Genomic DNA, 14,434 nt, shown 5'->3' with positions numbered 1-14,434 from the left:
GTATAGTTCTTAATTTTCGTATTTTGCAGAGTTATTCTGGACTACTTACTCTCTCACCATCAGGTCCAGGAAGGCCAAAAACCCCAGGGATTCCTATGAAACCCTGCAGAGATAATGGGTGGGATAGAGGGGTATAGGTGAGAGGAAGTGGATCAGAGGAAAGTGGGAGGACAGTGGAGAGAGGAGGTGAAAGTGGAGGATGGGTGAAAGAAGGGTTATGGAATAAAGCAGAGGAGAGGAGACAGGTGAAGAAAGGGATAGTGAAGAAGGAAGTGGGAAAATAGAGGGAGGAGGGACAAAGGAGGAGGAGATCAATTAGATTTCTATAAGTCTCTTCTTTGGTTTCATCACATCAGTGTTGCTTTAGTCCTTTTGGGGATTTTCTGTTGGCCGCAGGGGTGGGGCTCTTCGTGAAGAACAAAGCCTTGAGGCAAGTGTATATGCCCATGGACTGCATGGTGCTGGCTTCCACGATGTAGTCCAAGGGCACATACCCTCACGTCAGGGATCTCTGATGAGTCCAGGGTGGCTGCTTAGTGATGGAGGGATAGAGGAGGGAACTAGAGGACAAGGGATGATCAAAATGTTTAAAGGGGAAAATACATTCAAGAGTCAACAGGACCATGTTGGCCTTCAGATGAACGCCAGCAGAGCGATGCAGGGTGGTATAGCTGTTGGTACTATACATGCAACAACAACAAATACAACAAATACAACAACAACAACAACAATAACAACAACAAATACAACACCAGCAACTACAATTGACATTCAGGTGAAAAGTTTTTCAACACAATCCTATCCAACACAAGCTAATTACTTTTACAGCACTTCAAATCTCCTGTTGTACCAGCATCACCACAAAGAGCTCTGTGATTGTAATCATGGTGAGTTAACAGGGCCAGCTTGTTGGACGCATGGTGTTTACATTATGGCTCTTTCTATGTGGCCGCTCTGGTCTTGTTGATTTATTTAACATGTTTTTCCCAGTTCATTTAACACAGCCAAATCCTCTTTAGAGTAGGGTGTGCTGTACTGTTGGGTGTACTGTACTGTACAAACAGAGGATTTGACTGTGTGGCCTTGCTCGTTGTCTGTAAAAAACATTCTGTGTTTTAATCTGTAACATGTCTTGGGCAAGCACTCTGGCTGACAGTGATGCTCTCTGACCTTGACAGAAGTCATAAAGATTATTCTAAACATCTTCCAATGATATGACTGTATTGGCAGTGGATTTACACAGTAAGTAAACAGAACATGATAGAAATCAAATCAAACAGTAAGTAGGTTCATACGGTACATATCATTCTATAAATACAAATATATGTGATATTTATCAGACCGATTGCACCGAAACACTCAAACAGAACAAGATATACAGTATCTTTAACACTGATTAACAACCATATACAGAACAGAGATAGTACTTTGTTAATGCCATTTTTTTGATGACTCACCCGGACTCCTTTTGGACCCATAATGCCAACAGGCCCAGGTAAACCCTACAGAACACAGCATAACAAATTACGTTACAAATGAATTTACATAATGCATTTCATAATGCATACAATACATTAAATGTTTAATGTCCATAAAACAGATAGAATTGTAAGTGGATTGGACCCAAATTGTGATTAGTGCTTTCACCATCATAACTAATTGACGATTATTCGTTTTGGCTGAATATTTCCAAGATGTGTTTACAGGCATGCAGATTAGTGGAGTGACAGTCTTGTTAGGGACTCATAGAACATCTCCATGATGTCATCTTGAAGATGAGCAGACCTTAATGAACATACATGGCCTCTGTCTACACTGTCTCAACTCCTCAGGAGACCAACTGGTCCAGCGATTCACACTGTCTCAACTCCTCACTGTAGCCAGTGATTCACAGTCTACAGATGGTAGGTGGTGCTAAAACCTAATTCATCAGTCTGAAGGGTGTGTGTGGGTGTCTGAAGTGTGAGTGTAGCTAGGGAGTTACAACAGTGTGTGTGCGTTTGTGTGTGTGTGTGTGTGTGTGTGTATATATATATGGGGCATTACAACATTGACAGGGTAAGAGCACTAAAGAAACAGAGGCAAAACACAAAGCCCCAGGTCTGAACTCTAAGCTATCATAAACATTTTCTAACAAGCCGAGTTATGAGCGATTTTGCAGCTGTTCTTGTGTGTAGGCGGCATTACAAATGTGCATGTTTTACAGTGCGGAGAAACCCAAATACTACTCAGCATTGAGAGACTTTTAAAAATGTATTCAAATGATATTCCCAGAAGTGGCAGCGCTGCATGAAACTCACAGAGTGAGTTCCTAAAGACTCCTAAGGATATGTATTCACATCGGGGGAGCAGCTACATTAGTCACAGCTTTATTGCATTTCCATTTTCAGTCAAGGTATTGACTACTAAGTAAAAGCCTATGGCAAGTCCAGGGGCAGCAAACCAAAGAATCGTATCCCTAATCCTGCCACGGGTGCTTTTGACAGTGTTGCAGCTCTTTCAAAGACCCTTTCTTTCTCTCTGCCCACCTCGTACAGAGTGTTTGCACTCCCAGTCCCTCACTCTAGCCTCCACACACTCTCATGAGCGGAGTGTGTTTGGTGTGTGTACTGTAGTCCTGCTTAGCTTAGCCTTAGCTAGCACCTCTCTCTCTCTCTCTCTTACAGCTGTTAATGTACTGTATGGTGTGTGTAGTCCTGCTTAACCAGCACCGCAACATTAGATTTACTGCACCTGCCTGCCAGGATAACCTTTGGCCCCTGGGCTTCCGTCTGCCCCTCGCTCGCCCTGCGGAAAGAGGGAAAGGAGAGAAGTGAGACGAGAGAGAAGGATTGGGATGAAAGAGGTGGGCGGGGGTTGCGACAATAGTTGTGTCATTCTCAGCCTCCATGGCTTTGGAGTGAAGCTATGTGAGTATAGGAAGAAAGGGGAAATGGAGGGAGCAATACAGGGAGAGGGTTTCATCTACACACTCTTCATAAAGACCCTTTGTTTCATCAGCATTGTGTTTGGAAGGCAGCAGAACCACTGCAAATATTGACACTATTTAAGTTCAACTGAATCCCAGTGGGTAGTTTTATGTTGTGGTAGAACCAAGTACTGTTTGACTACTGTACAGTAGTGGTCTGTTACTCATGGGGCTTTCCTTAACTCAAATATTTTCCATGTGGAGAAATAAATGTTCAATTATTCTCTTCATAAAACTTTAATTTTTTATTTTTTTAATTTTTTACTTTAAATATATGCAAAGGACAACATGGGTTTTTTAATGAATGGAAAATTACAGCTTATTTGTAATGAGAGCCAACCAATGTAATTACAGACTACCGGCGATGACGTTGATGCATCATGCATTTTCATTTCCCACTGGAAACCCAAACACGAACATCGCTGTGAGAGCACAGTGTTGTCTATAGCAACAAAAGAGCCAAAGAGTATTAGTGATACTCTAGATCACTAGGACATTTCCTGACCACATCAACCTGACCAGGAAGAAGTCTAGCCCTTTAAATAAGACCCAGATTATGTTCCTGCTCAGGCCATGTGGTCAGGAAGAACTCAATACTGTTTGTACTGATAGTACACTACACATTGCACATTCTTTGTAGTGAAAGTAAGTGCACTAAACACTATTTTTAGTTTTCCTTAGGAATCCCTGGGAGCAGTGACCTTAGGTTGTCCAGACTATTTGACCCACTTTAAGCTCTGCCAAAAACTAAATCTCTCTGGCCAAGATTCCTTAAGTACTAATGTGTTCATGTTTAACATCCTCCCCTGACAAGGCTTAGTCACCTCCTCTCTCTCTCTCTCTCTCTCTCTCTCTCTCTCTCTCTCTCTCTCTCTCTCTCTCTCTCTCTCTCTCTCTCTCTCTCTCTCTCTCTATATATATATATATATATATATATATATAATATTTCCCTTCTCTCTATATCTCTCCTTCCCCCCCACTCTCCCTGCATCTCTCTCCCTCTCTTTTCTTCTCTCTGTTCAGGAATTCATGTTTGGGTCCTCAGGGAGCAATGTGTTCTGACAGCGAGCCATAGCTTTAGCTTTGTTGGGTAAACAGATGGAGAGTCTATTGTCTGATGTATGCAGTGGTTCAAACACAGTCTAGGTTGAAGATGCAGAAGTTATTGATATGATATGATACAACAGAATACTCACAGAATCTCCTGGTTGACCGGCAGGACCTGGATGGCCTTTCTGTCCCTGCAGAGAGCGGAACAATAAAGTTAGAAAACTTTATATGGATATGATTTGGATCACATAACTCCTCATATCAGGGATATGAACAGTACCGATATGCTATGCTTCATTTCAGTTACCAAGTTAAGTTACCATAGCACCAAGATACAGACTCACATGTAGTCAATCAGAGACCAGTGGAACATTAACAAAGTACTGAGAGGAAAGGATGGAAATCATATTTAAATCTAGAGGAGGAGGTTTTGATCAAAGAGTTCCTTTAATCCCAAGGTTCTGTTTTGTAAGAACACACACACACACACACTGCAGGGAGCTGAAATCACGTCAGAGTGTTTCCCTGTGTTTCATTACTGTATGTTTATTGGAGGAGACACCTCACCTCATTAGCTTGTAAAAGAGCTCAAAGCTATGGATGATTTGGCTTAAAGAGACCCAAAAAATCCACAACAACAAACAACAGAGTCTAATGGTTGTGAAACAGCAGGCCATTAATCAACTGTGAGGCTGAGAAATTGTCTCAGTATTCTCTCTGTGATGCAGGCTTATAACGCTTGGTGCATGCTGTACAACTAGACGGTGTACACACATAATACTGAGTACAATGAATGTGGTAATATGCAAATGACCCTAGGCCGGCCACTGTCAATCAGTGTAGCTAGAGGAAGCTTCAAAACAACAAGACTCAGGACACATCTGTTATTTTAGAACCTGCATATCAGACTCCTGAGGAGACAGAGAGACAGGAGCATATGCGTGTGTATGCGCACGAGCAAGTGTGTGTGTGTGTACGTGCAAGTGTGTGTGCATGTGTGTGTGAATGTATCCCCCTCAGTCTGTTGTGCCACTGCAGGCTCCTACGAATGGCCATGCCTTTCAGCAGCAGGCACATTGAGTAAACCACTGCCTGCCAACACCACCATCGAGATGAGCATCGATGTAAACACACAGACCAACCACCACAGCATGCAGTTCCAAATGTTCCTAACTCCATCTCCTACAGTTTACATACAGACATTATGAGATACAGTACTTCTATGAAGCCAGGTCGTTGTTTTACAGGTGATTCTAAACAGAAGGCTGGCCGTTTTTTGTTTTGTTCCTGCTACCAATCACGCACCACCTGAAGACCGAAATACACTATATAAAGTCTTTACTGCCCAGTTCCCTGGAGCAGAGTAAATGATACCCTATTCCCTATATAGTGCTACTACTTTTGACCATAGCCTTATGGGCCCTGGTCAAAAGTAGTGCACTCTGTAGGGAATAGGGTGCCATTTGGGACACAGCCTAGATGAGGACTAGGAAGGAGCCAATGCACGACCATAGAGAAGGGAAGGGGGGAAGAATGTGTCTGGGCTCCAGAGCCAGCGATATACAGCGGAGCACAGACAAAGGAAATGCTGCAGTCTCCGACCTGAGAGTCCCTGCCAGAGAGACAGACAGGAGCATTATCCAACCTGAGAGTCCCTGCCAGAGAGACAGACAGGAGCAGTCTCTGATCTGAGATTCCCTGCCAGAGAGACAGACAGGAGCAGTCTCTGATCTGAGATTCCCTGCCAGAGAGACAGACAGGAGCAGTCTCTGATCTGAGATTCCCTGCCAGAGAGACAGACAGGAGCAGTCTCTGATCTGAGATTCCCTGCCAGAGAGACAGACAGGAGCAGTCTCTGATCTGAGATTCCCTGCCAGAGAGACAGACAGGAGCAGTCTCAGATCTGAGAGTCCCTGCCAGAGAGACAGACAGGAGCAGTCTCTGATCTGAGATTCCCTGCCAGAGAGACAGACAGGAGCAGTCTCTGATCTGAGATTCCCTGCCAGAGAGACAGACAGGAGCAGTCTCTGATCTGAGATTCCCTGCCAGAGAGACAGACAGGAGCAGTCTCTGATCTGAGATTCCCTGCCAGAGAGACAGACAGGAGCAGTCTCAGATCTGAGAGTCCCTGCCAGAGAGACAGACAGGAGCAGTCTCTGATCTGAGATTCCCTGCCAGAGAGACAGACAGGAGCAGTCTCTGATCTGAGATTCCCTGCCAGAGAGACAGACAGGCGCAGTCTCAGATCTGAGAGTCCCTGCAAGAGAGACAGAGGAGAGCAGCAGTGTCTACATGTGTGCCATTGAAGGCGTGTTTCAGTCCAAGTGTGAAGTCAACATAAGCCCTGTTAGTTGAATAATGTGATTCAAATGGCCTTGTAGTATCTGTTGCTATAAACTTTATTGGAGGAGAAGTATGTGCCTGAACATGTAGTCCCGTGCAGTGTACATGTATACAGCCATTGCTCTCGGTTTACAGAACATCAAAGAAAACACTACTTTATCATAAAACTAATCATATAAAAGAACGAGGCAGGGTCTTGACCATGATCCACAATTGTACATGCATGTCACAAGGTCTAATCTCACCCATTTTGTATGAAGCAGTAAAATGACTTTGGTAGACAGACAATATTCTTTCCATTGGATTCTTTCATTATTAATGAGAAACTGGCTTCATATTCTCACGTCTTTCATCCCCACAATTTACCCTTACGCCAATGTAATTCTCTGCTGAACAAATAGGAAACCTAACCAAGGCCCAGCCACCAAACGTGTCAGACCATTACCTATAGCCAGGAATATGAAGGGAAAGTCTAGGAGAAAAAAGACTTAGCTAGTATCTAATAAAAATCAGAGCAATTCCACCATGCCAATGATATCATAGCTGGACTGGTAGTGGAAAGAGCAGGGTCCAGACGCATGTGAGCAAGCACGCTACCATTCACGCATGCACACACACACACACACCCCGCTCCACTACATCCAGGTCCAAGGCTGGTAATGCTCTCCACAGTGTGTCAGTTTCCCCACCAGCCCACCTGCCTCTTCTGATTTACTAGCCCAACCACTGACTCTGTCTGGCTGACTGCAGGGTAACCTTGACCCATTACACCTCTGACTCTGTCTGTCTGTCTGTCTGACTGTCTGTCTGTCTGTCTGTCTGGCTGACTGCAGGGTAACCTTGATCCATTACACCGCTGACTCTGTCTGTCTGTCTGTCTGTCTGTCTGTCTGTCTGTCTGTCTGTCTGTCTGTCTGTCTGTCTGCAGGGTAACCTTGACCCATTACACCGCTGACTCTGTCTGTCTGACTGTCTGTCTGTCTGTCTGTCTGACTGCAGGGTAACCTTGACCCATTACACCGCTGACTCTGTCTGTCTGTCTGTCTGTCTGTCTGACTGACTGCAGGGTAACCTTGACCCATTACACCGCTGACTCTGTCTGTCTGTCTGTCTGTCTGTCTGACTGACTGCAGGGTAACCTTGACCCATTACACCGCTGAATCTGTCTATCTGACTGTCTGTCTGTCTGTCTGTCTGACTGCAGGGTAACCTTGACCCATTACACCGCTGAATCTGTCTGTCTGTCTGTCTGTCTGTCTGTCTGTCTGTCTGTCTGTCTGTCTGTCTGTCTGTCTGTCTGTCTGGGGTACAACTTCAAGAGGCACAGGGAGCAAGTGCCTACACAGCTGTTGAGGTCACAGGGTACTGTAGAACACAGTCAGTGAGGTCACAGGGTACTGTAGAACACAGTCAGTGAGGTCACAGGGTACTGTAGAACACAGTCAGTGAGGTCACAGGGTACTGTAGAACACAGTCAGTGAGGTCACAGGGTACAGTCGAACACAGTCAGTGAGGTCACAGGGTACTGTAGAACACAGTCAGTGAGGTCACAGGGTACTGTAGAACACAGTCAGTGAGGTTACAGGGTACTGTAGAACACAGTCAGTGAGGTCACAGGGTACTGTAGAACACAGTAAAACACAGTCAGTGAGGTCACAGGGTCGGTAGAAGTGTATGTAGGAATCAACAGATTCCTGGTTACAGAGTACAGATTCCTACATACATGCAGCAGATGCAACTGCAACAAGTGCCACAAAATAGTGAGACGTCTATGTGGTGGCCTTAGTAACTAAACATTTTTTTTTTTAACACATAACATTCAGCTACCTCCCAGCATGATTCAGGGGTTTCTCATGCTGACAATAGTGAGTAAGGGAAAAAAATATCCCCCAGCTGGACACCCACCTCCCTACAGTACATTAGTTAGAGGGATGCAACATTCACTTCCCCCTACAGTACATTAGTTATAGGGATGTAACATTCACTTCCCCCTACAGTACATTAGTTAGAGGGATGTAACATTCACTTCCCCCTACAGTACATTAGTTAGAGGGATGCAACATTCACTTCCCCCTACAGTACATTAGTTAGAGGGATGTAACATTCACTTCCCCCTACAGTACATTAGTTAGAGGGATGTAACATTCACTTCCCCCTACAGTACATTAGTTAGAGGGATGCAACATTCACTTCCCCCTACAGTACATTAGTTACAGGGATGTAACATTCACTTCCCCCTACAGTACATTAGTTACAGGGATGTAACATTCACTTCCCCCTACAGTACATTAGTTAGAGGGATTTAAGAGTCACTTAACCTCTGTCCACACTTAGAGAGAAGCTGCAATTACCATCATTCAGCTCTTCAATGGAAGAAAGAGACGCTATTTTCCCATAAACTATTTTTTCCATTACGCACATCATACAGGGTGCATCACAAATTGGACCCTAATTCCCTATGTAGGCTCTGGTCAACAGTAGCGCACAATATTGGGAATAGGGTGCCATTTATTACGCACCCACATAGACAGCTGAAAGAGACCCTCTATTTTACTGTGGTGAATGAAACAACCTTGACTGGAGCCTAGACCAGATGGTCTTTCACCGCCAGCCTGTCCTACTGCGTAGCTGTTGTTTCTACGCCAGGTTCAGGCTTTACTGCTCTCATACAAATGTGTCCAAAACGGACTGCATGGTGATTGTGCGTGTTGCTGAACAGAGCTCATCATCATTAGGGATTTTTTAAATTAGCACCAATGTTATTTTCTGGTAATGAAAAACGTGTTGGGGCATTGGGGCACGGAGCAGATGTTCCCCTTCCCACCTGAGTGTGTGTAATAGTCTCCCATGGGACATGTGTGATTAAGCTGTGTTACATGCTCAGGGCAAGGCCAGGTCTGGAGCAATCAAGCACACAGAACAGCTCTGGCAGCCTGGTAATCCCCTGGAATACTGACACGTGTGACTGACCGTCAAAGAAATGAGCGTCCTAGAAAATGACTGAATAATGATCCTCATACTCAGTTTGGACATGTTGATTTGAGGCAGTGCACCAAAGGAGCTAAAGACGTTACAAAATGTAATGGTTACTAAACATAGTAGCTGCAGAATACTGTTGAGGACAGTTGTCAAAGAGAGGCAATGACATAACATTTTGAGCTGCATGGAGTGAAAGCGTGATTCCCACTGTAAAAAGTTCCCACCCAAAAAAGACTCTCCTCAATCGCCCTCTTCGTGTTGGAAGCCATTAGTGATGATGTCACAACCCAGCTATTCCATTCCAATCCACCTGCTCCAGAGTCCTGAAGAAGAGTCTGTCTGAACACAGGCACTCTAAACGTACAGGACTACTACGCCTTCACTATGTTAGGTTCTTCTCCAAACAAGAGAATAAACATCATGTGAAAAAAAGCTCTTGGCTTCAGCCCTCCTAACCAGTCCTCTTTGAAAAATTCCTGCTGAACACTGCTTGAAAGAGATTTAGGAGTGGGCAGGCAGGGTGTAGCCTATGATTTAGTGCACTTCAATGTGGTCCACCGTACTCCTTCAAAGAATCTGATTCATAACGTAAGGTGAGCATGGCAGGATTAAGGGTAAAGGGGTTTCCTACCTTTCTACCAACTTGACCAGTCAGTCCAGGGGATCCTGAAGCACCACGGTCTCCCTAGACAGATCATAATTAGTGATACAGTACATACAGTTAAATCAACTTCATACTCTTCATGTTCATGAAACAGGTTTCTACTACTTTACTTGCTACTTGCCAGCTAACACAGATAACACTTTAGGTCTTATCGGACAATGTTGAAAATTGGGTTATTGCAAAATGTGTTTCCATTTTGTTGAGTAACTCTCAATGACTAAAGCTCAATGATATGATTCTCTGTTACAGATAACGTATTATATTATTGAATTATTACATTATCCGGAGTTATTAGGTTAGCCGTTGTTCCACTCCCGTTTTAAAGAACGATACACTGAAACACAAGATACTCACTCTCTCTCCTTTTGGTGCTCTGCCAGGTGAAAGGCCAGGGTCTCCTTTCCGTCCCTGGAACAGAGAAGACACACACACACACACACACAGAGAAACAGAGAGAGAGAAAAACTGTTTAGTAGTCAGATTCCCCTGATTCTCTTGACGTCTTACGGCATTAGTCTCCAAATACTGAACAGATGTAGATTTCTGAAATCTTGAAAGAAGGTTCAGGACGGCGACATGATTCCCCTCAATAGTATTTATTTTGAAGCAAGCTGCTTCGTCAAAGCACAGATGTTGATTTCTCCCATATACCTTGACTTAAAGAGCCTACTCAATGTTACTCAGTTCAAATCAAATTTTAACCTCACATGCGCCGAATACAACAGGTGTATACTTTACTGTGAAATGCTTGCTTACGAGCCCTTCTCAAAGATGCAGAGTTTAAAAAATATATGAAAAATAAAAATAGTAACACAAGAGGAATAACATACACAAGAATAGAGCTATACAGGGAGTACCAGTACCAGATCAATGTGGAGCTATGTACAGGGAGTACCAGTACCAGATCAATGTGGAGCTATATACAGGGAGTACCAGTACCAGATCAATGTGAAGCTATATACAGAATGTACCAGTACCAGATCAATGTGGAGCTATATACAGGAAGTACCAGTACCAGATCAATGTGGAGCTATATACAGGAAGTACCAGTAGCAGATCAATGTGCAGGGGTACGAGGTACTTTAGGTAGATACAGTGGGGGAAAAAAGTATTTAGTCAGCCACCAATTGTGCAAGTTCTCCCACTTAAAAAGATGAGAGAGGCCTGTAATTTTCATCATAGGTACATCTATGACAGACAAAATGAGATTATTTTTTCCAGAAAATCACATTGTAGGATTTTTAATGAATTTATTTGCAAATTATGGTGGAAAATAAGTATTTGGTCAATAACACAAGTTTCTCAATACTTTGTTATATACCCTTTGTTGGCAATGACACAGGTCAAACGTTTTCTGTAAGTCTTCACAAGGTTTTCACACACTGGTATTTTGGCCCATTCCTCCATGCAGATCTCCTCTAGAGCAGTGATGTTTTGGGGCTGTCGCTGGGCAACACTGACTTTCAACTCCCTCCAAATATTTTCTATGGGGTTGAGATCTGGAGACTGGCTAGGCCACTCCAGGACCTTGAAATGCTTCTTACGAAGCCACTCCTTCGTTGCCCGGGCGGTGTGTTTGGGATCATTGTCATGCTGAAAGACCCAGCCACGTTTCATCTTCAATGCCCTTGCTGATGGAAGGAGGTTTTCACTCAAAATCTCACGATACATGGCCCCATTCATTCTTTCCTTTACACGGATCAGTCGTCCTGGTCCCTTTGCAGAAAAACAACCCCAAAGCATGATGTTTCCACCCCCAAGCTTCACAGTAGGTATGGTGTTCTTTGGATGCAACTCAGCATTCTTTGTCCTCCAAACACGACGAGTTGAGTTTTTACCAAAAAGTTATATTTTGGTTTCATCTGACCATATGACATTCTCCCATTCTGGATCATCCAAATGCACTCTAGCAAACTTCAGATGGGCCTGGACATGTACTGGCTTAAGCAGGGGGACACGTCTGGCACTGCAGGATTTGAGTCCCTGGCGGAGTAGTGTGTTATTGATGGTAGGCTTTGTTACTTTGGTCCCAGCTCTCTGCAGGTCATTCACTAGGTCCCCCCGTGTGGTTCTGGGATTTTTGCTCACCATTCTTGTGATCATTTTGACCCCACGGGGTGAGATCTTGCGTGGAGCCCCAGATCGAGGGAGATTATCAGTGGTCTTGTATGTCTTCCATTTCCTAATAATTGCTCCCACAGTTGATTTCTTCAAACCAAGCTGCTTACCTATTGCAGATTCAGTCTTCCCAGCCTGGTGCAGGTCTACAATTTTGTTTCTGGTGTCCTTTGACAGCTCTTTGGTCTTGGCCATAGTGGAGTTTGGAGTGTGACTGTTTGAGGTTGTGGACAGGTGTCTTTTATACTGATAACAAGTTCAAACAGGTGCCATTAATACAGGTAACGAGTGGAGGACAGAGGAGCCTCTTAAAGAAGAAGTTACAGGTCTGTGAGAGCCAGAAATCTTGCTTGTTTGTAGGTGACCAAATATTTTTTTTCCACCATAATTTGCAAATAAATTCATTAAAAATCCTACAATGTGATTTTCTGGATTTTTTTTCCTCAATGTGTCTGTCATACTTGACGTGTACCTATGATGGAAATTACAGGCCTCTTTCATCTTTTTAAGTGGGAGAACTTGCACAATTGGTGGCTGACTAAATACTTTTTTCCCCCACTGTATGTACATAAAGGCAGGGTAAAGTGACTAGACATCAAAATAGATAATAATAAGACTACTCTTAGAACCCTTTTTGGTTCCAGGTAGAACCCTTTTGGTTGGTTCCCTTTCCACAGAGAGTTCTACATGGAACCCAAAAGGGTTCTACCTGGAGCCAGAGAGGGTTCTCCTATTGGGACAGCCGAAGAACAGTTTTGGAACCCTTTTCTCTGAGTGTAAGAATAAAGAGCAGATTAGCGTGTGTTGTGGGTGTGTGTGTGTGTGTGTGTGTGTGTGTGTGTGTGTGTGTGTGTGTGTATGTATGTGTGTGTGTATGTGTGTGTGTGTGCGTTTGTGTGTGTATGTAGTGTATATGTATGTGAATGTGTGTAGTTCAATGTTAGGTTTAAATATAATGGTTTTATATACATGTTCTCTGCCATGGCATGCAGAACTCAAGCACTGGAGTTTACATGTAGTACTCACTGTTAGTCAACATTAGTGATCTGGTATACACACAATGGCTTGATGTAATGGTGCATTCTCTGGAAAGTTATGCTGTTTAATCACACAAAGGTGGATAATTACAGTTTACATGCCGGCCTGCAGTGTCAGGGAGTGAATGGGTTCACACACAACAGTTGTATTTACACGAGTCCATTAATATGAGTGACCAGGCACACTCCTTGCCCTTTCCAGTAGTGTGGTGCTGTCTGACTATTGCTGTAGTCCAGGGTACTGGGAAGTGATTACTTTCTAATCTTACTACTGTACCATAAAGACGCCGAACGCAAATAATCCTAAACTTCACTCATTCATAGGGCCAGGAGTTTTTCACTGAACACTTGATCTGACCCAGAAAAACTCAGGGCCCTTTAAATATAACTAGGGCCCATGGTTTTTACTGGCCAGGTGGAAAGGAAAACAACCTGGCCCTCTACATGTTAATTGGGCCATTCAAGGCCTAACGCAGAAACATTTACAACCAGTAGTAACATTTGTGTTTCTTTAAAGGAATTGGATCAAAGGGAATCATTTTACACCACACTGGGCTTCTGAACAAACCCTGTACTGTGGGTAACATTTATGAATACCCTCCTGCTGTTTACGACTCAAGAGTCTCCACCTGAATGCACCAGGCCAATTTCAGCAGGTACTCTAGTCAACAGTCACTGTTGGTGCTAAAACTGTGAAAATACATAAACGGTCACAAAATAATACAATTATTCTACAAGGTTATTGATGGTAGAAATATTAGCTTCTCCATTATCACCTCCATCGCACCATTTAAGTGTACATTTTAAACCCCAACTTGGCATGAAATGGGCATGCGTCCCAAACAGCACCCTATTCCCCTATTGGCCCCGGTAAAAAGTAGTGCACTATAGAGAATAGGGTGGCATTTGGGACACAACCGTGGTCCTGAAATTTCCTCCAGAACAGCCTCTCCTGGACAGGGCTAGGGAAATGAGGTTGTAACTGGTGCCAACATCTACACTTGTGAACACCATATTCCTTTCATTGTCCAACTGACTCCTTTTTTTCAGTGGAAACTTTTAGAATCACAGGATCTACATGTAATGAATGATAACAATATATACAGTGCATACACTATCACGAATACCTGTCTCTATATTAGCCCTCTAATCTGTCCCCCAAAACACCTATGGATCATAATTGATCTACTGAATACATACCTTGAGTCCAGGGGGTCCGGGGCGACCAGGGTTTCCATGGGGACCAGAAGGACCCTACAAAACAGGAAGACACAA

At 43.7% G+C, this 14,434-nt stretch overlaps 1 protein-coding gene across 1 annotated transcript in view; it reads right to left on the bottom strand.

The window, feature by feature from the left end:
- LOC311144687 (uncharacterized protein) overlaps positions 1-14,434 on the bottom strand; it is an 88,552-nt gene that overhangs the window by 44,734 nt on the left and 29,384 nt on the right. Inside the window, exons 5-11 of the mRNA XM_084180770.1 lie at positions 14,360-14,413; positions 10,359-10,412; positions 9,972-10,025; positions 4,165-4,209; positions 2,734-2,787; positions 1,458-1,502; positions 50-103 (exon numbers count right to left, since the gene is read on the bottom strand). Coding sequence (XP_084036896.1) covers positions 50-103; positions 1,458-1,502; positions 2,734-2,787; positions 4,165-4,209; positions 9,972-10,025; positions 10,359-10,412; positions 14,360-14,413 — 360 coding nt within the window. The remainder of the gene's footprint in view (positions 1-49; positions 104-1,457; positions 1,503-2,733; positions 2,788-4,164; positions 4,210-9,971; positions 10,026-10,358; positions 10,413-14,359; positions 14,414-14,434) is intronic.

This window comes from Coregonus lavaretus (genome assembly GCF_964263955.1).
Source record: "Coregonus lavaretus genome assembly, chromosome: 17".
Taxonomy (NCBI): domain Eukaryota; kingdom Metazoa; phylum Chordata; class Actinopteri; order Salmoniformes; family Salmonidae; genus Coregonus; species Coregonus lavaretus.
The sequence above is the reverse complement of the archived record's forward strand: the minus strand, read 5'-3'. Positions and strand labels throughout refer to the sequence as shown.